Genomic DNA, 24,923 nt, shown 5'->3' with positions numbered 1-24,923 from the left:
TTAAAAATTAATTTTTAAAATTTAAATTAAAATGCGATTGTTGATGTTTAATTGTAATTACGAATTGATTTTTTTTCTGATAATTAATGCCTTAATTACTTGCATTAGTGAAAATTTTCATAAAGACTAAGAGGAAAATAGAATTATAGATAAATCGTTATTGACATACTTGTTAAAAATTGGTAAGTTACAGTCGAACTTCTTACAGTAGTGGGTTAAATGTTATCTTAGTTATACGATGATAGCGTATATTTATATTAATTAAAAAACGAAAATTATGTGTGTCTTTAAATACTTTTAATCTAAATAAATAAATAAATAAACAATACAGGTACAGTTTTCACATAGAGCATGTTTAAAATCAATGTAGATCTTTTGATTTATTTTATTGAATTCAAAGCAATAAATATTTAATTTTTTGTTTCCGAATAGAATATTTCCAGGCTATTCGTGGAAAAGCTTTTTATAATTGCACAAAATTATTTTTAAATAAATTTGTGAATGTGTTTGCGTATTTTATATATCTCAATAAATCCGCATTTTAACATGGTTTTAAAGCTTGTTCTGAAATAAAATATAAAGTAATCTTTAATTACAATTTAAGATATAAGCCTGCTAGAAATGTTCATATTAATACAAGGATTATCAATTGTTTAAATCTACATAAATGTGCAATACAGTAATTGGCTAATTAGAATCTAAATTTATACGTTAAATTATTTAACAAATATTATTTCTTTGAGATAATTTTTAAAATAAACAATGATAAATTTTAAGAAGTTTCTTTTTTCTCTCTGCTGTATGAGCATTAAAATAATATGTAAACTATCTTTTATTTCCAATTGTTATTACTTTCTTATCTGTTACATTTTAATTGTTTTTAAATTGTTGATATCCGAATTCTCAAATTTTATCATTCGCACTGTGTTCTAGTGATTGGCGAAATGATTCTTTTCACTGATCCAAATCATTCCATTCAACTCAAAAGATTCGATCATTCGAATTTTTGAAAGGTGTGATTTATTGATTGACTCATACTCTTTACATTTCTTCAAGCACAAACATTTAAACTGCGAATTAGATTGTTTGCTATTAAAATTTTGCTAATAATAAAAATAGATTAATTAAAATTAATAAATGTTAAACTATAAAAAACTGTGGTCTACGATAACTATCGGTCATACTAAATTCTCTTTTCACACGTCCTGTTCAGTTAATGAAATTTACTATCGTTTATCATTTTTTTCTTACGTTTCCAAAAGATGTAAAAATGTATCTGATTTGTTTAATTAGAAATGTGAATCAAAAAGTATGTTAAGATGGAATTTACGTGAAAAAATTAGTTCAGTTTAAAATTATACGATTAGTATTCACAGACGAACTCAATGGTTGGATTTTGTCAAGAGTTGATCTGCTAGATCTTTAATATTTTAATCCGTTTATGTTATTTTATTAAACTAAGAATATTGTGGTCAAATAAAATGAAAAATAAAAACTTATTGGAACCTAAAATAAAAAATTTAAAATATTTAATTATGTATAATCATGTATAAAATGTACAGTACAGTAAGACCCCGCTTAATGCTGATTCGATATAACGCGATCTGTTCGAAGCTCTAAAAAAAGCTCAAAATTTACGCCGATTTAAATTATAGCGGCATTTCATTGATTCGTATATAATACGATTATTTACGAACACGAACCAATCAGAAAAAAGTGGCAAAAAGATTCATTTTCTTTAAATCTATGTTTGTTTGGTGCAATTTTGGAAAAAATATAACATCATGGATGCAATAGGCAATATCGGTTTCGCTTGGCAAGAATTAACTGATAAATGCACGAACGAAATGTGGATAAAGTTATGGCTCGCTTAACGAGCAGCTCGCACAACGAGAAAAACAAAATGTAAAAATTTGCCTTGCTTAACGAGCAATGTTTTGCATAACGAGTGACGATGAGAGGAGAAGTCCCGAATTGTTCTGTGTTTAGCAATCGTTCTGCTAGCATCTTAGTGTCATTTGTGATCACATATTTTTCCAAACTTGTGTTCACACATATTACTTATAAACATCAACAACCATAGTCCGTTATATAATAAACACCCCAAACAATATGCCAAATCCTTAGGCTATGTAAAGGCTATAATTAAATAATAGAAATTAATTAATTTGACTGGAGGTAAGCATTAATGCTGCCATCTCGTATTAAATTTTAGAAATGTCTGAATTAAAAATTAACTATTTATAATTATTAAATTTAATACGAGATGGAAGCATAACTGCCTACCTCTAGTGAAATTAATTAATTTCTAATATTTAATTATAGCCTTTACGTAGCCCAAGAATTTGGCATATCGTTTGGAGTGTTTATAAAACATATTATCTGTGACTTTTTTTTTGGTCTTCTGCAAATTGAATTCTCATTTCAGGTTGGTTCATTTCGCGCTAGAAGAAAAGATGATGATTCACACTCCTTAACAATGTTTATTGTATAAATTTCTTTGAATAAACATTATACATAAAACATTTAACATAAAACATTTATTTTTTTCGGCGTGAAACGCATTATCGTATTTTACATTAATTTCTATGGAAAAAATTGCTTCATTTAACGAGTGTTTCGCATTACGAGTACGACTCTGAAACGAAGTATGCTCGTTAAGCGAAGTTCCACTGTATTATTATACAAATTAATATAAAAATAACTTAAACTAAAGTTTGTTTATTTTTGGTCGCGTGTTTCCGTATCCCTATTTACTCTATGTTGTCGTCTAGGAACGCATCCCTCGCGTTAAGCGGGGTCTTACTGTGCTAATATACACATTTGAATTTATATTCCTGTCCAAAAAATTTTTAAATTTTCTGTAACTAATATCAAAGTTTATGAGTACAATAATATTTGTTTGTTTTAAAAATATCTTTGAAATTTTACTTTTTTTATAACAGTTATATAAATCTACTTAAAGCACAATATATTTTTTACGTGCAATAATAAATGTGAAATAATATAATTTCACATTCAAATGAATCAGGAATAGTTTAATCAGCTTCTTTTGATCGAATCAATTATGAATGACACATCACTACTGTATTAGTTTGCTCGGGGTAGTGTCAATCTATCTAATGCAATTGTGCAGTTTAGTAAACCTTGTTTTCTACATTAGAAACCGTTCTATTAGTGATTGCAATTTTAATTAAAAGATTTTATTTCAATCCAATTTATTTAATTTATTCATACTTGGCTTAACTTTCACATTTACTCCACTCATTTCATTTTAGTTTCTCTTGTATCAATGAGGTTTAATCAATAATTTTATTTCATGTGGAATCATTAGTTGATGGATAAATGTTTTTCAGCTAGTGTTACCACCCGTCCGGTTTTCACCCGGACAGTCCGGGAATTACTCACTGTCCGGGTGAACTATTAATTTTGTCCGGGAATTTCGTAGAAATTGTGAAATTACGATGAAACAAAGTTCTTGCAAATATTATTACAAATTTACACCATTTGAACAACGAAAGACCTCACACTCACTGAAACTCATCTGCCATTCCGCCATGTTACTCTGTTTATGCTGACGTGTGACGCGCAACCTGCCTCTCGACTTTTTTTTTCTTTTGGCTTATATGTTACTCCTACGCAAGTCCGTAGTCCCTAACTGTAACTGATTTAGAACATGCACGTTATTCTTCGCATTGTAAAATAACATTGCGCATGCGTCAGGAACTTCTCTTCAAACAAACCTGACCTGCCGTCCGGGTCAGCGATTTTGTAAAGGTGGCAACAGTATTTGCAGCACTTTAATGCTATTTGGAGAATACTAATAGGATGGCACAGTTATTCGGAACGAAGTGTTAAAAGTGAAAAGATTGTGTATAATGATACACTGTTTGACTGTAAACTATGTTTAATTGAAAAAACAAACACAAAGAACAGTCGATCAGCGCAAGCCTTCTGTGCTAGTTTGTAACACGGCTGGAATCCGGTACAAAAAAAGCGCGGGACGATGTGAAGTTCCCTGGCAGTTCAGAATAACAGTACAAAATTCATATTCCTTAACACGAAGTACAAATTTGATCATAAAATATGGATAAGCTTGTCCTGTAACGCATTTCCCATTAGGCCCACTAGGCCTGGGTCTAAGGGCGCAAGAATTTGGGGGACGCAGAAATTTTAAATAATAACAATAACAATAAAATAATGAAAAATAATTTTCGTAGAAACAATTCATAATGGAATTAATTTAAATGAAAAGTTTAAGTAGGGACACAAGACATGACTTGAGTAGTATTAATAAATATTAATATATGAATATATTTTGCACGAGCAAAGTGGTAGTAATGGCAGGTTTTCAATCGTAGTGTCCTTTGTCCTTTGTGTTCTGATCCCTGCTATGGCTGGAAGCAGTGTTAGCAATGCACGGAAATCACCTTTCACCTATATGTAAGATCAGTAGGCCTAGTGTTCGATTAAACCTGTATAACAAGAATTATGCTTATTATATCAGTATTCTAAACAATTAATTTGTTTTTCACGATTTCAATATTTAATAAATGAGTAAAAATACAACTATTGCATAATTAAAATTATAAAATACTGTAGAATCATTTCGGGCAAAAGTGACACAATTAGTTTGGGGACACCTGCATGTTGTGGGTATTGGGACTCCATACTTCTAAATGCATCGCTAAACTGTCCCTATTTGCGAGAAGTTTTTCGGGAAAGAAATACGCTCGTAAATCGCTGTTATACTAAGTTATTTTGGATTGAAGCTTTGTTTCCTATCAATTAGGCTGGGGACTTACACGAGCGTATAAGTATACATCCGTTAAGACGAACATAAAGTGGAACCTCGCTTAACGAGCATAATTCATTTCAGAACCTTACTCGTAATGCGAAACACTCATTAAGCGAAACAATTTTTTCTATAGAAATTAATGTAAAATATGATAATGCGTTCCATTCCGAAAACATACTCAAATATCGTATTTATTTGCGTATAAGACGAGGTTTTTATTCATTTTTCACTGCTTGAAAAACCTAGGTCGTTCTATACGCGCGAGCGAAGGATCCTTTGCGTTTTTGCAATTATTTTTGTGAACCGTGTATAGTTCATGCTGCCATTATAGCAGAGTGCTATCGAGGTCAAGGCAAATGTCGCTTTTAAAGAGATTATCCGAAAATAGCTGATCACTTAGCAATGATTATAAATGTAGTTACTTTATATTTGTTAAATTGATATTTTAATGAATATTTGTGACATTCTGAATCGTTAAAAATAAACTTTTTCCTGTCACGTGCATTATAATCTTTTGGTTTTGCTACATGGGTATCAGGTGCGTGGAAAAGCAATCTTCAAAAGCTGATAGCAGTCATTCAGGAAATACTGCATTTTAAATTCACTCGACGGATCAGAGGACCATCCTTTGTGGAGTAAGAGTGAAAAAGAGGAGAATTGTAACGAAGCTTCGGAGGGCGAGTCCTAGTAGACAAAAGGTGATAGCGTCAATAATACATGGTTGTTTGCATTAATACATGCATTTGATGATAATTTATACGCGATTAAACGAAATAAAATTAAAATTGTATTAATAAATCTAATTTTCTTTATTTTGATCTTTAAAGTCACACCTCGTCCTAAATGAGAGATCGTCTTATACGCGAGTAAATATGGCATTTTACGTATAACGTTTATTCAAAGAAAATTATACGCTATACATTGTTAAGGAGCGTAAATCATCACCATCTTTTCTTCTAGCACGGAATGAACCGAGCTGGAATGCGAATTCGATTTGCAGAAAACAAAAAAAAAATCACAGATAATAGAATGATGGAGCATGCGCACAATCCGGGACTTCCCCTCTCCTCGAAATTATGCGAAATTTCGCTCGTTAAACGAGTCATTTTTTGAAAAAAAAACTTGATTTGTTCGTTATGCGAGGTGATCGCTAAGCGAGGTTCCACCGTACTTTTGTACGGACGTTGCCTAGACAACATAAGATCGTACAGTGTACAGTAGGCCTACATTCGTATGACAAACGTATTGTTGAAAAGTACAGTACTTTTGCCGACGTTCTTAGACATTTCGTTAGTACGTTTCGACGTACAGTGCTTTTTAACGGACGTATTTTATACGGTCGTGTGTTCACAGCCTTACTCGTCACAGTAAGTATTGAACATTTTCGCCTGTAATAGATAAGATTGATGACATTCATGTCCTTTACCATGCATTGATGTCTGGCTTCACAAATACAACGAATTGTAGTAAAATAGATTTAATTAATAAATTATGAATAAATAATTAATAATTATTCGAATTGTGCACATGTATTTTCAAATAAATAAAATTGTCGAGAGAATATATTTTAAAATGTTTATATGTTATACTTAAGATAAGTTTTGTACTGTACATTACTGTGCAAAATTTATTATCTTATCAATTAGAGATAAGAGCATTCTTGGAAAAATGCTCGATACTCTATACATATTATTCAAGTAGATTATATGCAGTACTGTATTATATTATTTTCCTATTTCTGTTTTGTGAAATATAGTAATAAAACTTTTTGAATAAAACTTATAAGTTGAATGATTTTATTGAGAAAGGTTTGAAAGTTAAAAAAATAATAATCAATATTTTTGTAAGCTTCAAGTCAAGTTTCAAGTGATCAAGATCATCGGCTTCTCTTTACCACAAGCTTGACGGCTTTAACACGGATGTGGCACTAGTTTTTGTATCAGTTCATTAATTGAAGAAAAGGAGTGATTCCATAAAATAATAAGTTTCCTAATGACTTTTCCTTCTTCCTTATTTTAATGAACTTCACAGATATTCACAGGTTCATGCTTGCACCGTGTGGCGGCCGCGTAAAACTTCAAACGTTCATAACCTCTGATAAGTGCATTTTTTTTGAAAATATGTTTTAGGTAAAAGTTTGTTTGTATTTGATGTAAAATCATATGTAATAAAAGAAATTACGGGATCCCATTTAAAAAAAATGAAGTTGACCTTATTTTCACGATTATAGCGCAATCTATAATGAAACTGAAACCCCTATCTTGTGGCCTCTTGAATCCTAATAGTTATGGTTCAATGATTTTTTGTAGGAATCCGACGAATTGTTTATTTATACGATTTGTATTTTTCCAATTATTTCAGTGGGTTGATTAAAACGGAGATTACCTTGTATGTCTAGAAAAATAATATATATCATTGGACTGCAATTCAATTTGAAAAAATTGTAACCTAAAAATCCCCACTGTTTTTCCTTAATCTCGAGAACGGAGTTAAACAGATGAAGTACGAGACCAGATATGGAAACCTTAGGAGCAGAAGACCCCGATTAACTATATACGAATTTCCTATGAAAACCGGAAGTCGTGTTATTTCAATTCAAAAATTTTTCCCTGAAAAGTATTAGATAGTTGACTGGCACGACTCTGTTGTTAAAGGAAAAGTATGATGTACAGGAGCAAGCCACTAGTAATTTGAGATGGAGAGCATATATTTTAAATTAAATAAATTAAAAATATGGTTAAAAATTGCTGCCGGGCGTTGTGACGATGTCACAATAAATAATTGCTTGTTTATTACTTGTTATAATTTTTATGAAAATCGAATCCTGGGATCTTCCCTAGAATTTTAATATAAGAATAACTGTGGAAAAGTTAATCTCGACGGAATGGCAAATATAATATATTAAATAATACATATTTTTTCTATAGAATTATTTCGGAAAACTGTTAGTAGCAATGTCAATGCCAATTAGTTCTACATTTATGCATGGTGTAGTGCATTTCGATTTCAATTCTTTTTGCGGAGATTCGAATGTTATATAAAATATTTTCCAATAAAATTATTTTTAAAAATTCTACAATTAATTAACGAATGTTAAATATAAAGTAAAATTGGTCATATATTTATAAGTTTAACATTAGTGAATATTTACGAAAGTTGGCCCCCTGCCTGCAGCAGTGACATATTGTTACAGGCATAAAGCCAACTTTTGTAATTATCGGTACCTGAACAACTAACATTCAATAGCATAAAACATAGAATATAAATTTTAATTTATTACAATACATATAGTAAAATTGTGTTTTATTATTTATTCAACAGTTTTCTTTATTAAATGTTTCTAAATATTGCAAATTCACAAAACATTTAAAAATTTCATTTTATATTAAATGAAATCATATTTTATTTAGTATACAATGAAATATTAAATTATCTACTTTAACCACTTCGGTCCTCAAACTTTATCGTTGGATCACTAAGCTGTTCTATTTATTGACAATACAATATTATAAAAGCATGAACACATGAAAGTTTCAGCTATTAGAATGCTACTCATTAATTAGCTCAGTTGGAAAATAATAGAATATTTGAATTTTTGATAATTGTGAAATATTTATATGATTAATTTCACGAGAAAATAATATTTTATTCTTAATTTTATGTTCAGTTTTGTAAATTTGCAATATAAATATACCTTCCAAAGTGGAAACAAATAAATCCATAAATTCTACAAATTCTCTTAAATTCAACTGTAATATTTTCTATAACTTTATTAATGAAATTATAATTTTTTAATTGAATTTATCATAGACAAATTGAGATAATTTTAATTTTTAATTCTTCAATAATAATGTCAAGCATTAATGTAATTCCGATTTTAATGGAACTAGAATTACTATTTCATGATGTGATTATATTTTATTCTAATCGATATAGGCTAGGTCAATTTTCTGAATTATTCACTCACAATAAGTCTTTTTTTATAATTACAAAAAATTGCAGCTTGTACTATAATCTACACAACAATTTGTACTTAAGAATTATTTTAACTTGTATAATTGAATAATCCATGAACTCTGAAATAATTAAAGAATTCATAGAACTTATTTTGCTTTAAATTAGCTTGACCTTACGTTCTAAACAGGTTGTTTAACTCTACAATAGTAAATAGAGATTAGTGTGACCTTAAAGGATAAAAATTGAAAATTACAGTGATATATTCGAAATTATTTTCTATTTGTTCCTATCTAAATTTCAAATACATTAATAAGATTTTTCAGAAGGTAATTCTTAAAATAAGTTTGTAAAAATTTTAAAAGAAATAAAATAAACTTGTATTAACAAATAAAAGTTGTATTGCACTCAATGTGTCTCATGCACCATGAATCTTGAAAGAGTCAAATTTTTAAAATATAAGAAATATTTTGGATAGATGTAACTAGTTTCTTTTTAAGTAAAATATTTGGCACCAACTATTCATAAAAATTTAAAATTGATTTCTATATTTCAAACGTAGTAAATAGTTGTGGATAAAGTCTGGTGTCATTAAAACAGGATTATGAATGCTTAACTTTATTTTTGTGCAATTAAAAACTAAAATTTGATATTCCAATTGAGTGAAAACACTAAATTTAAATGATAAATTTGTTTATGACATAATCTTCCAGTTTCTAAAATTATTTTCCCTGTTAAGTTTATATATTGTCAAAATGTTAATGCTGTAATTAGATGATAATTAAAAAATTAATTTGCTTAAACAAAACTAAAAACATTCTGGATTATATAATAACATGACATATGAATATCACATGTATTATAATTAACCTTGTCTGAAATTATTCACTAACTTTTAAACTTTCCAGAACTATATCTGTAATTATTTAATAACTAATTATTTTGAAATGGAAATATTAAATATTTGAAATAATATTATATTAAAATGAATGAATCAAATATACTTGAAAATTTTTCATAAGAATTTGTACCTTTCACTGTCTTCATGTATGTAGCTGTACAGGATGAAATTTCAAATTTTGAGAATTGAAAACAATAAATAATATTTGTTTAGTCATGACAGGTCTATCAGCAAGTTAACTTCAGAAAAATTAACGTACTATAACAATTTAACAGATGCATTAGTAAGGTTTATAAACTTATAAATGTAGTTTAACTTAATTCATAGACTTATAACTTTCCAGATTACAATTCTTACAACAAAATACTATAATAGATAGAAAACTGGTTACTTTATTACATGACACAAAAATATCAGATATTTGTAATTTGACAAACTATTTACATTTTTGTTCTATTTACAAAAGAATAAAAGCGCACATGATACAAAAGGGAAGAAGGAATGTTATCGCACTAACCAAATTCGATAGTTCTTCCAGTTAAGTATAAAAACTTTTTGTTAATTAAAAAAAATCAGCGAAAGATACACTATAAATATGAATATAACTAAAAAAGAACGAGGTAAAATTCTAATATTGACAATTTAATAATATAAATACGTTTGATTGAATTAGCATTAGACGATGTATTTTCTTTACGTATAGGCTTAATTTTATACAAGATATTCTGACTTCAATTTACAAGATTTGAAAATAGCTCTCTCGACTACATTTGGGTAATCAGCGTCATCGTGAAAATAACAATTAATCTTTTTCCTTCAGCAGATCGAGGATCACAGATTATCACAACATGGATGCGACTTCCCTTAGTGTTCTTACGCTACTCCTAACGAGAAAAGTTAAATGATGCTCTTCTACCGCAGTTAGATTTGTCAAAAGAGAACCCGCTGCTAAATTTTTCAATTTTCGTGCTCTTTCTACATCCAGCCATCTCTGAAGTACACCGTCCGTTTTTAACGACATCCTATCTGAGGTGCTAACCGCTTCCTCAGCATTCCATAATACGTAGTCTAAAATACTTTTCGCCTGAGAAAGCGAATAAGATTTTTCTTTTTGTAAAACATCTGTTATAACTAAAACTGCCTTTCTATAAATTGGTTTTGAAATTTTTACATCTTCGGCTTTTTTAATTCCTAAAAGGAGTAGCATCATAGATAGAGCGTAACTGCATAGTGTAATTCTAGGTGAATCTGTCGTGGATAAAAATAAATCCCCAGCTTGTTCGAACGGCAGATCTGGAGATAGGAACACTAAACTATTAAGGCGATCTTTTTCTGTTCTAGCAAAGAATACATTATGGCCTCCGGGTTCGATGTCTTCAATTCCACTAGCCTGAAGTATTTTCAGGGAGTGTATCAGTTGCAGCATAACAAAAAATACCTCCTTTTCGTACTCTTGTTCTTCCACCAACGAACGAAGCGGAGATAATCTTGCCCTATGCAAAACGTAAACGGAAGTCAAGATTCCTTCAGAATTTGTACTGGAACCTACTTCCGGAAATGCGTAATTTCTTGGCACATGATCCATAAAATGAGCAAGTATGGGATAACGGGCATAATTCCTACTTCCACTCAAGGAAGAATGTAATCCCCATGGATTGACCTGACAAGAGACATTCAATAATCAACAGTCGTATCATTAATAATATATTTAGTAATTTATACAAAAGATAGTATGATTATTCGAAACTTTAAAAGTACTTATATCAATAGTTTTATCAATTTTATATTTGTTATTTACAGTTTAAAATGTAATAACATTAACACAGTTGTAAGTCTATAGTCTAATTGTAAGTGCCTACATTATTAATGCATATAAATGTTATATTTAGCCTAATTATTTAGCGAATTGCTAACCATTGATAAATGTTTATTATTGATATGCATTAGTTTCTGCTTACCAGAAGAGTGACTGGCATTCTGTTTCCATGCCTGAATGTGGCGTCATAAATAACTTTATCAGATAATATCTGTACAGGTTGTTCGATTTCTAAATCAAAATCTGACCACAGAAGCGATTCTTTATCTGGTCTTTCTAGCTGATAATATCTATCGTGTAAAGCCTACATTTCGTAGAATTGGTCATTATTAAGGTTAATTATTTCAGAGATAAAAATAATAGTTAAACGACAACTTACATTATCCAGTAATCTTGCAAGAACGTCTAGATTTACAGCTGATAATAAAGAATAACTAGCTTCAAGATTTGTCCAACATTTTTCATCCGATCCACTGCTGCACGTTATTCTTCCATAAGGTGGAGGAGGTGGAACTGGGGGACTCGTCTGTGTAACTTTTGGACAATCTGAAGGTTTTGTGCCATTTTCATCCTTTTTCGAATCGGAACAACTTTCGTGAGCATTTTTCGGGGATAGTGCCTTTAAATTTATAAATTTCTTATACTTTTTAATTAAGTTAATAGGATAAACACAGTAATGTACTGCGAGTTATTCGTTTTTACTATTATTTTAAAATGTCAGCATTAAAAATTGCCGTAAATTTATTTTCAAGACATTATTACTTTTTCATAATTTATTCGAATTTGGATAACAAAAGCAGAATAAAATTCGTTTTAAATATTATCCTTATAATACGATGATAAAAATATTAATGACTAAATCAAAGATAATTTATCTTACACCCTATAAAATAATAAATAATACAAGACAAGAACAATTATTATGGCAACCATTTAAAAAATCCATAGTTAATTCATTTGTCTATCACACACAAATACTATACACACATTTATTCTGAAATCTGCAAGTTTTTTTTACATAAACTAATTAAATACGTATCTTTTACAATTACAATTAAAACACAGATATTGTTTTCGAGTAATTCTGTTCTATTCTTAAGAATATTGTTAGTGGGCAGAAATAGATTATGAAATCAAAAGCCAGATTTCGGATGACAATGTGACGCTCTATAATAAACTCCAATTAACAAGTTGGACCTGAATCTACCCAAGAATATAAGACAGAAATATTATACACAATAACAGATAATCTAAGTACAGTATTTTAAGTTATTCGGCAGTCATTCGAGTTTTATGGCCCAACTGAAATCGAATAATTCGGATAGATACAAATGCAATTTTTATAGTTGACGTAGTCAATGTTTAATGTCGTATAAACTCAATTTAATTTAGTAAATTAGATTATATTTTCTTAATGATATAGTTGCGTGGGAAGAACAGGTGAGGGCATATAACACATACAATCATCGAATCTATATTATTTGGTTCTGAAAGATTAAAAACTATTAATAAATATTATATTATTGTATTACGTTTTAGTAAAAATTCTCTGTTTGATGTTAAACTTTCTTTAATACTAAAGAAATTTCTACATTGAATAGGCCTATATATATGTGTCTTGTATAATTAATATTACGTAAGATATTTAAAATTGCATTCTATCATTCGTTCTAGAAACAGCAAATTAACTATAAAAAGTCTGAATCATCATTCGTGTCTGTTCAGTTATTTACTCATTCAAATATGATTCAACAGATCAATTTTTGCTATTCAGTAAGGTAGACTTATAGTTCTTTATATTCTTCCTTCGTTTATTAGTATGTTAGAACTGTTCCAATCAATCGCATTTAAATAGAAGAAACCCATTATTCAGCATCAATAGAATAATAATACAATCAAAATGACTAGACTATTATCTTAAATGAATAAACTTGAGACAATAAGGTTTGTTAATTTAAGATAATATTAATATAATCAACGACATGGCTCAATCAATAATATAATCGATAATGTTTAAGATATTAAATTATCTTGAAAGTTATTCATAACTTCTCATCCATGATAATACAATCATGGATGAGAAGTTATGAATAACTTTCAAGATAATTTAATATCTTAAATGTACATGATTCCATAAACATTTTATTTATTAAAAAAAATACATATTTCTCCTTTGCTTTATTGAGTTTTTATTCATCAATTATGCACTTTTCACGTTTAATATAAATAATAAAATATCTAAATGAATAAATTATTATTATGCATTATACAAATTAATAATTTAATCAAAAATAATGCATTATTCATTTTATTAATAGTATTACTGAATATATTCACATGGATCATCAATTATTAAATTATACGCGTTGATGATAGGAAAAAGAAAATAAAAAGCTTAATAATAAATAAATTCTTGACGAATATAAAACGATCCAGAAGTAATAGGACAATTATATACTCGTTAAGACACGGTTTAAGGGCAAAAATAGGGTCTATATCGACTTAATATAGAGTAAACAAGTTTAATATCCGATTTTCTCAAATTTTCTTTTGTGGCCGTAAATTTTCTTTTTATCAAAAACATGTTCAAAGAATAATTAAATAATTTTGTAGTTTAGGGGTTATCGAGACACCAATTCGTTTTCCAACCAGAACTTCGGTAACATACTATATCAGTAAAAGAATAACGATGCGAGGTTGTAATGGCGGTGATATTGTGTTCGGCGTGCAGTTGTAGTGTTTGTATATCTTAATCGTCTGTATTCACACGGAACATTAGAGAAAATGAAGACCACGGACCTATCAAAGGATGTAGGATACGCAGGAAAATATGTTTGAGTTAAAAGTACAGGGCACAGTATGAGTCCAGGTCTTCGAATTTAATATAGTTCGACTTAGCGAGGTTATACTTTAACATATTATTTTGACTATTAAATTGACTTTTCTTTCATGTTATTAATTTAAATTATTTTAATTATTTAGATTTCAAAATCTCTAAACAGTAAAGGGCCAGAATTGTAAATAACCATAATTACCAACATTACACAGACAATAATCGATAGACCTAATTTAAACGCATTGATATGAATAGACAATGCTTTGAATAATTGTTGTTTATTTTGAGTGTCTAAATATATTGTGATAATAAATTTTTTCTGTTGTAATGTAAAAGCAAAACTTTAATTGCCCCATTATTTCTGGGACATCCTGTATAATGAATTCGAATGAATGCTCTGAAAAAAATAATAAATAAATAAACTATATAACTCTAGAGAGTAGATGCCAAGTCTCTTGATATGAATATATATATATATTTATTTATAATTTAATAAAATTCTCGAAAGTTGGAAAACATTCGACAGCGAATAACAGCAATAATTGTAATTAATTTACTTGAATACATTTCATTGCTTTCAGTCACCAAAATATCAGTTTATAATCATAACAAATATAGAAAATACATAAGATTTACGTGAAAAAATAGACGAAGTGGAACACTTCCAACCAAACTAAACAAAATTAGAACTCTGTTTTTAGATTCGTTCAAGTAAAAAAAATTGCTACTGTCATGTTTAAATAACACACAATTTTATTAATTGAAAAAGCTTCTAGTTAATTCAAAATTACGATAATAATTAAGTAAATATATATTAATAAATTATAATTTTATAAAAAAAATATTGTGAGAAAGTAATTTAGATGACACGTAAATTTTTACATAAGAAAATACCCTACAAAAAAAAAATAAGTTTAATAAATAGGAAAATAACTACGATTGTTTTTTTAATTTTATAATTTAAAATATATAACTAAATAATATAGATTATGTAATAATCTAGCAAAACATCAAATTATTCCATTAATTAATTTTTCTTTGTATATTTTAAATTTAAACGTTAGATAATGCATTACATAACCCCTAATTTCGACATTCTTCTAAGCGCAGTCAAACCTCTGAACAACGGCCACCACCAAACATAAAAAAAATAGCCGTTGTTTGGAGGTTATTTTTTGTATGCATGTTCAAAAAACAAAAAAAATTCCTTTAAAAATGGCCGCCGTTTAGAGGTGTCCGTTGTTGGAGGTTAGACTGTATTTTATTTAAAGTCGCTAAAATATACACATACGCATTAATTATAAAAAATTTTATAGTGCTTTTATATAAAAGACTCGTTTAGAAAAAGAATAGGCCTATGTTTATACATTTTATTACCGCATCGCAGTACTTACCACTTGAGTATCGTGATAAATTTCATCAAAAGGCTCGTAAACATCGCATTTTTTTACAGTTTCCGGTTTTTTCTCCACCTCCGTCGTTGTCCTTTCTGGTTTTTTAGGAGCGACTGATGTTCTGATGTCGCCTATCAATAGATTTTTATTTTTATTCGCTTCTATATTTATTGTTTAAAATTAGAATCAACACATTCATTTATGAAAATATGTAAGCAATTTATCCTTCTGTGCACGCTGTAAAAACATACATGACATGAAAACAGATGGGAATAATTAATGTAAGATGTTTAAAATCCATCAAACTGTACTATAAACGTATTGGTTTAGTCGAGCAGATCCGCCATGTGGGGAGCATGTGTGAGAATTATATCTGTACAAGTTCAACCACATTCAATAATTGAACTTAGTTTTTTATTCTTTCAGTTAAACATTAAATTTCATATGCTAGGATTCTCATCCTAATAAGCTAATTTATTTCAAATTCTATAGATAAGTTAACAATAGTAGTATATTGAATAATGATAGCTCTACCTACTGAATAACAATACATAAAAACTCACCCAAATTAGCGTATTCTGACTTTCCATTACATTTATACTGTCTTTTAGGTACTTGAGGTTTCGAGCTATTATCAATATTTTCACTTTTATCATCTTTATTCTCTACCTAAAATTTTTATGTTTAGAAGAAATTATTTAGAAATGCTTAAATTTTAAAAAAAGTAGACAATTTTATTGATTTATTTTTTTACTTTGGGACTATCTTTAGATATTTCTTGCTGCTTTGGGCTTTTGTCTGGTATCATAGACTGTGCTCGAGGAGGCGGGGGAGGTTTTGGAGGTCTCGGAGGTCTCACACTCGCTCTTGAACTTCCTGCACTCGTACGAGATGGTAATGTAATTGACTCCTATTAAACATAATTCATTAGTTTACATTTTAAAAAGGAAAAAAAAATACATATTCTATAATTATTTGTAACCTAGTAACACAGAAAGTAATAAACAAACTGGACATGCACGAGTAAAATTTATTTTGTTAAAATTTCGCAACATCTTACTTAATATTTAGTTAAAGGTTGCAATTTTCTTTATTTAAATTAATTTTCTCTCTAAACTCTGCGTAATAATAATTTAGTAAGAGATAGAATTATGTTTTTATATGTTAATTAAGTAAACTATGATGATAAAAATGTCGTTCCTCTTAAAATCTATAGATTCAATTAAGCGAAATAACGAAGATTACAAGTCTACACGGTCATTATCAATAATACTTTGTGTTATTGACGCCTGGTTAATTTGTTTGGGTCAATAATGAGGGAGGAAACCTTAATGCGTCAAAAGAGTTGGGAACATTGCCAAATGGCTTATGACGTTTGATTATTATTATAGAGGAAGAAGGTTTAATACTCGTAATACCATATGAACATATTGAATTTAGAGGATATGACATTAAATAATAATGATTCATAACGTGCAGTTAAGTATTATTATAAAATATACAGATTCTGTATTTAAAGAACTAATCAGTTAATTTATTATAACGGACGTATACGAAATAACAAGAAATTTATGGCAATGATATAAAGAGGATTAACACGTAGCAGTCATTTTCTCCATGATTTAATGGTGTTTGGAGTATATGTACAACTCAGCTAGAATAAAAATAACTTGGCTGTATGTCCCCACCCTGTCTCGTTTACGTTTAAAGTAGGAAACATTTATTATTGTTTGGAAATACTGTATATATTTTTATAACAGTATACTTTGTTCTTTATTCTCTGATACGTTTAAATATATATATATATATATTTTTTTTTATGAATGTTACTGTAAATATTATAGTCTATAATTTAATGAAAATGAATTCAAAGTAAATACTTACATTAGCATCACTAGCAGCTGGTATAAACACATTATCGTATCCAGATTCGGTAGTAACAGCATTCGAAGATACCTGATTATTTTCTTTCGCCGAAGTATTATCTAAATCTGGACTTTTCCTATCGTTTACTAGATCCATTGGATGAATAATTTCCAATTTAACTTTAGAAAAGTCATTTTGTTTCCAAGCTTTAGGATTTGGTGTTCCTGCTTCGATGGGTGGGAAATCTTCTACATCTCTACTTCCCCTTTTTAACAGTTTCTTAAGCGAAAATTTTTTCCTGTTCTTGTTAAAAGTATCATCGGCACTTCCACTTATACACATCAGTATCTTTGAACGAGAACCTCCTGAACTTAAAGAGGCTTTTTGTTTATTAGCGGAATCTTGATTTACAACAGGAGTGGTGCAAACTGGCGTCGTAGAATATGGTGTAGGTAAGGAACTTCGAGAAAGATTCTGTACCGGGGTAGAGTACCCAGATGCATCAGGTGGGGAGGGAGCTTGTCTTTTGATTGGAGTTCCACCGGAATATCTAGCTTGTTCTAATTCTACTGCAAGAGCTGCTAATTTTGACCTACGAGAACCGTCTGGAGGTGAAGGGGTTCGATTGGGTTCAATATCTTGATAAATTTTACATTCTGCGTAATGATTTATTATAGGTATGGATTCAGATCTGGGATGTTCTACATTATGTTTACTATTTTCTGCAAGAGCTGGACTTACTGCATAATATATCGTTCTTCCATCGTCGTATAGTAAAGAATCATCGATAACGTCGCTTACTTTATCACTTCCCGAAGCTTCGTCAATATATTTTACTGGCACTTGCGGTTTTTGATTAGTTTCTTCGCACGCATCTACCGATTGATCCTGATCGTTTGACTGTTGATTCATATCCAAATGAAATTCTTCTGGCGACTCTCTGGAGGGAATTGTTTCTTCCGAAGAAGACGAATTGCTTCTAGACACGAAAAAGTCGTCCCCTGGAGTATATAATGCTGTGGGAGCCGTTAATTCGTCAGAACCTCCATGCAAAAACGAAGTTCTAGGCACTAATGATTTAGAAGCTGCCACATCGTTAATATCGTTATTGACAGATTGATGGTTCTCTTCCTCGGGCTTCGCAACTGTAGACTTAGAGGTGTCATCCCTTTCTCCATTGATGCACAACGTCTCCGTTTCTATGGAAGTTACGGAAGGAATCTCGTTTATAATCTGTCTAGTCTGCAGTTTGTCACTCACTGCATTGCCGACTGCAGACTGTTCGTTCCAAGTGGTCTGCCTGAAAAACGGTTTCACCGACGCCTTGGGAGGTGGCTCCCCCTTCCGACGGTTTTTCGCATTACGCTCTTCCTCGGTCACAGCCTGATTAGAAATAAGCAAATTGGCATTTTTGGCATTGAATTCTGTATTTTCGCGGGTTATTTTACTAATTGCACGATCTTCTTCTGTTTCGTCTAAACTATCTAAAATTAATTCGCTATCTTCGTGGTTGGAAAGCTCCCATTCGGGTTCATCCGGATCGTAATCGTTACCACCGTACCCTATAACTAAAGGCTCTTCTTCCTTAAAACCAACATTGATTTTCGTCTGAGTTTGAACTTGTTTTTTCTCACTTCCGGGAATTCTCAGGATTCCGATAATTTTTTCCGTATGGCCATTTATATGTTGAACTTCCGCTTTCTTATTGTTATTACTTAAGATATCGTTTCCATTTAAAGCGGGCACGATAGTTAATAATTTACCATGAAATCCATTCTCCAGTCGAAAAGGTTTGGTGCAATTTCCATTTCGATCTCTATCCGTTATCAACGATTTCCAAGTGGTTTTAGTAACGTTATCGCAGTCTCCGTTCATGGAAGTATGATCGTCGAATGATTTAAAACAGTTGGAACATAGATCTTTTTTCCAAGCATTCTGTACAAAATTCTGGCAGATGACTGACATAACTATGATTGATTTACTTTTTAATTATTCTGAAAAAGAAAAAAAAACATCCAGAAAAGAATTCTATTATTATATTTTAATAAAGGTAAATATATTGTCCTATAAATTATATTTAAAAAATTAAATTTGAGTGATTTATTTAAATTCTTCTATAGGAATTTTTTTAATAAATTGAGATCTTAAACACACTAAGCTGAAAGATTAAATGGAAATTAATTCAACTGGAAAGATATTTTATAAAGTATACAGAGTAAGAGGTTTTTGATGGGAATTTTAAGGATAATTACGATTCTAGTCAAGTTCACTCTGGTTCCTTCTAAAGGTAATCAAAATAACTTCGACGGCCATCTACCATCTGTTAGGCTCCACCAATATCTTCTTTCGTAGCAGGTGTTCTTATTAAAGTAAGGTGAATGGAATATAAATTCTAACTGAATTTTAAAATTTTTATTTAAGTACTTCTATTCGCGATTGGACACGCTAATAAGAAAAACTTGTATAAATTTTAAGACAAGATTTAAATTAGTAAGTAAATTCTAATATGTTTCTGCATATATATACGTTCAAAACTTAATGAAATTAAATCTGTTTCTTAAACGTTACGCCCCTGTTACATATACCGTCATCACACGCAATATTTTTATATCATAATATAAATACGGTATAAGGGCGTATATGTTACAACGTAAAATGAAACTTGTGATTTAATCATCTGAGAACGACTATCTTTCGCAAATAATTCGGTATGCAGACGTGCTATTGACTTATGATACATCTAAAATGAATGCGATTCTTGTAAATATCTCAAATCAGACTGATTCAATAATGTAGTACGTACAAGAGCGATGAACACCGTTATTAATATTTAAGCTACAGTCTATTTAAATATTATTTTATGCAGTTCTAAATTTATAAAATAAGCAGATGAGATGCACACATTATCAAATACTTGTATATGTTACTTAAAACATTGATTTATATATACTGTATATATACTTTGCTCTATATAAAATATTATAGAGATGTATTTGCCTTAATTATTTATTTCATTATCTATTAATTTTATTATTGTTTTTCGGTTATCAGTAGTGTCCGTGACTCGCCAATGCACACATCCAGTAATTCGACACACCTCAGGACAACACACGTGGAATTTTGTAGTTTTTTACAGTTTAAAAGTTAAATTCTGTAGTTTATTTTACATATGTATTTTTTGTTTTTTAATACTTTGTACAGTATCCTACACTAGTTTTGTTAAGTTGTTGTATTAATAAACAGAATGACTTGTTGTATGTACTGAAGTTATTTTTTAAAATTCAAAATCCAGTAATCCGATACCCGCCGGCCCGATATATGTCGGATTACAGAACCTCTACTGTATGATTATGCTTAAATATTTTAAAAATCTGTACATATTCATTATATTAATAGTATATATTGTGAATATAAAGCTGTATCATCTTTAATATATATATTAATGTGCGGCTGTAATTCTTAGTAAATATATGATGACTATATAAAATATTTATTATATATTTTTTATGTATTTTATAATTTATAAGCTCTTAAATATAAATACAGTATAACTAAATATAGATACATATACGGGTTTTTCTCATGCGTATACAAAGCTTGATAAACAAAAAAGAAGATTAAAGGACATTATCATTATTTGTTGAAGGTCTTTGAAACGATTATCAATTGAAAATACATTTACTCATTAATAGCCTAGTTAAATACAATGTCCTAATTTCTTAAAATTAAAAGTTATTCACCTATTTATATCAAATTATATGCTTCGTTTTTCATATACAAGGCCGGAAGAACAATATAAAATAATCTTATAATATCAAAAAAATATATATTTTTTTAATTTAAAAAATATATTTTTGATTTTTTTATGTTTAAGTCATAAAAAGTGGGCTAAAATCATAAATCATTCATAACGATTATACACGTTTATTGTGCTTATTGTTCCATTTAAATTCTAATTTATTGAATAGGATTAATCTTCTTTTAAGCTTTCAATGTTTAAAAAGTTACTGACAAAAGATGCAATAAATAGAGGGATATCATATAAATTAAAGACATTTAGAATGAAAAACTGATGTTCAAAGAGTTACGATCGTATATTATGGCACTATCGCATCAATTACTGTATTTTTAATAAAGAAAAACTCCACACAGGAAACAGAATCACGTGATTTTCATTCATCTTCAAATAAGCAACTTCCTGCAATCCTTCATGGTGTAATTATGAAGTAAAGTAGATAAGAGAACTTATCCATGACACTCAATTATCCGGCTATTCCTTTCTCCTTTTAGAATTCACGTTTTTCAATTGAAATGCTTGAATTTTTTCCGCTTAAGATTTAATAGAATTTGGAAACAAACCAGTATATAGATTGATTTTTTGATAAAAATCGTTAGATTCGGTTGCTTATGGAGAAAAATATTAAAGTATAACCCCGTTATGGAAAAAAACTAAGGTATCACCTGATCTATAGAGTAAATCTAAGGAGTGGCTCAGATCCGGGAGAAGCATGTCGCGAATCAACATAGTTGATCACCGATGCGAAGAAATTCCGTTTAAGAAAGCCTACAAGATGGTTCAATCCCCGTTATTCTTTGCTGTTAAAATAGTTTATTCTTCTTATTAATATTTAATAGCATTATTAAAACACGAAGTAAAGCAGAGCACAAAAGAATTAAACGTTCTAAGAAACTAATATACATAATTGTATACTGAAACAAAATGAAATCCATTAATGATGATTTTTGTATATTAAAGAATTTCAGGTAAAATATACTTGTTTATACGAGACATTTATACAGAAGATTTACGTAAATTTAAACAATATAAATTAGTCACTAACTTATATTAAGTGAAGGTGATTAGGTAATAGTCAAGGTTATTTATATCACTCAGGTAATAGCGTTTAAGTACTTTAATAAGGGATAGAAACAATTTCTGAGTATTATTACGGTTAATCATCCATAAAATGGAAAATTTAATTCGAAGAACTAGTCACAAGGCTTAAGTTTCCAGTTTAAACTTGTAGAATAACGAGTTTTTAACCAATTAAACATTAACAGAAAGGAAAAAAAAACTTACAATAGAAATAGAGAACTTGAAAAATATAGAAAATGTCAAATTAATAATTGCATACACGCAATCGAAATTCATTCAAATAAAACAATCATTATATATTAACAATGAATCGCAATAAATTAAACAATATAAATGAGTTTTACAATTAAGTTTTCGAACAACCTAACACTGAAAATCTGGGTCTTTCTCACATCCCTATTCGCAATGAAAGAAGTAATTCTTTTTTTTTTTTAACAATTCTTATCGCAGCAAAACGATCAATATGAATTTCAAACGTAAAAAAATGCATTTTTTTCCATCTCTCTTCGTTGAATTCTTATTGTGTTCGATTGAAAATCCACAAAAAAAAAAAAAAAAAAAAAAAAACCCATACTAAAATGCTAGTTTTCAAGTTTATAAAAAGGAAATTCTTTTTCCTCGACTCGGCCAATTTTAAATTTGGATTTTATCTGCTGGATGATATAATTTTTACAATTGAATAATCGAGTAAATTGCAAACACGAAACATCAAAACGGGGTCAATTCTTTAAAATCGATTATCTTATTAATCAAGGTTGAAAGTGGGATTAAAATACAAAATTATGACGAATAATAAATTTCAAATTCTTACACTCGTACTTTACTCGGATTTTTCATGCTTTTGTTCATCCGAGCAAAGATTAAAGTTTATTTTTATTGAACCAGAGTAAGAATAAAATCTATTTTAAATTGACGAAATAATTTTTGATGATTTATTTAATCCACAAATTATTAAATATTATATTTTTAGATAGAAGAAAATGAATTTTGTTGTCTTTATACTTAGTAAAAGATAAGGTGTTTTTATCAAGACTTTTAAACTGTGAGCAAAGATTAAATATGTATTTAAAGATAAAAATTATTTAAGTAAATAAAATTATTAATAATAATAATAATTAACCGTTTCGCAATTGAAGAGGTTGCTTTAAATATAAAATTTAACATTAAAGAAGATAATTTCTCTAATATTTTCCCCGTCCTGAATTGCAAAAATAATAGGAAAAAAAAAAAACTAAACAAAATACTTATTAAGGAAATATCTTTCTGTTAAGGTAAATGTACAGTTTACTTCTAAAATAACGTATAATTTAAAATTTTTTAACGTAAATATTTGCTTTTAAAAAATGATTATCATTTAAACAATAAAAGTTATAAAGAAATTCTGTTTATAGCGCTAAAGAATTGAGAGTGAAATCATTTCTAGAAAAATGAATAGCTTATATTTTTTTAAATCAAATAATTCTAATATATTTCTAATTATTGCAGATTTATTTCTTTGAAAATTAATGAGAAAATAGAATTTTTTTTTCTATTTAAGAAATGCTAATTACTGAAACATAAACTTGCGTTAAATTACAACAACAACAACAACAACAACAACAACAACAAAAAGAGTATTAAGCGAACAAAATTGAATTAATTTAACACTATTATTAATTTTATCAGATAATTTTCCATCGTTTATTTACTCTTATTTTTATATGGCTTATTTTCTTGGAAAAAATTTCGACTTTATGTCCAACAAATAGAGCTTGTGTCTTTTATCATCGATGCGAGTAGTTTAGTACGTAAGGCCTTATCATTTATTTCCAGCTATTAACTAACGTTTATTGCAGTCGTGTAGAACAGATATCAGTCGTGTGTACAACAGCAAGGTCGAATCACTAACTCTACTAATAATTTTATAATTCTACGAATAGAAAAATTTTTAAAAATAACATACCAAAGAGTGCCTTAAATGTACAGTACATCTATATATTTTTTTACATTAAAAGAAATATATTTTAACTCAAAAATTAAGAGGACAAACAGCTGAATTTTGTTACTTACTTCTGGAAAATTTTCCTAGAGTCTATCCTAATTATCATCCTGTATTTTGGAGCAAGGACAGAAACGATGCTTTCCTCATCCAAATGAGAATAACATCTAGCAAAGCAGACAGGTGCAGTCAACAGAAGGGTCTATTACCACCGAGGCGATTAAAGGGGTGGTCGGGTTGGTCTATAGCAACGTGGATGTCAACAAACTAGTCTACATGCCACATGAGCGGAAATCACGTGATCGAAACATCTATAATTTCCAAACTTAATGAAGCATTTGACTAGATGAAATCTAATTTTACGTTAATAAAAAAGTGTTTTTATTACCCATAACGAACTGTAAGAAGAATAATGCGCTCGAAATTTAAAAAATTCAATAAATTTTAAGGAAAATTCCATTTAAACTTAGTTAGGCCTAAATATAGTGGCTCTAACACACACCA

At 29.1% G+C, this 24,923-nt stretch overlaps 1 protein-coding gene across 2 annotated transcripts in view; it reads right to left on the bottom strand.

The window, feature by feature from the left end:
* Positions 1-10,025: 10,025 nt before the first annotated feature.
* Positions 10,026-24,923, bottom strand: part of LOC136985736 (uncharacterized) — a 29,332-nt gene continuing 14,434 nt past the window's right edge. Inside the window, exons 1-8 of one of the 2 annotated variants that reach the window (XM_067283078.1) lie at positions 24,491-24,759; positions 17,584-19,559; positions 16,454-16,609; positions 16,263-16,368; positions 15,700-15,830; positions 11,849-12,088; positions 11,612-11,773; positions 10,026-11,313 (exon numbers count right to left, since the gene is read on the bottom strand). In XM_067283078.1, the coding sequence (XP_067139179.1) occupies positions 10,495-11,313; positions 11,612-11,773; positions 11,849-12,088; positions 15,700-15,830; positions 16,263-16,368; positions 16,454-16,609; positions 17,584-19,530 (3,561 nt within the window). In that variant the 5' untranslated portion in view covers positions 19,531-19,559; positions 24,491-24,759 and the 3' untranslated portion in view covers positions 10,026-10,494. Of the gene's footprint in view, positions 11,314-11,611; positions 11,774-11,848; positions 12,089-15,699; positions 15,831-16,262; positions 16,369-16,453; positions 16,610-17,583; positions 19,560-24,490; positions 24,760-24,923 lie in introns of those variants that run through there. The other variant, XM_067283077.1, reaches the window with a different exon arrangement.

The sequence above is a fragment of the Centruroides vittatus genome, unplaced genomic scaffold (genome assembly GCF_030686945.1).
Source record: "Centruroides vittatus isolate TY-2023 unplaced genomic scaffold, ASM3068694v2 contig_976, whole genome shotgun sequence".
NCBI lineage: Eukaryota > Metazoa > Arthropoda > Arachnida > Scorpiones > Buthidae > Centruroides > Centruroides vittatus.
The sequence above is the reverse complement of the archived record's forward strand: the minus strand, read 5'-3'. Positions and strand labels throughout refer to the sequence as shown.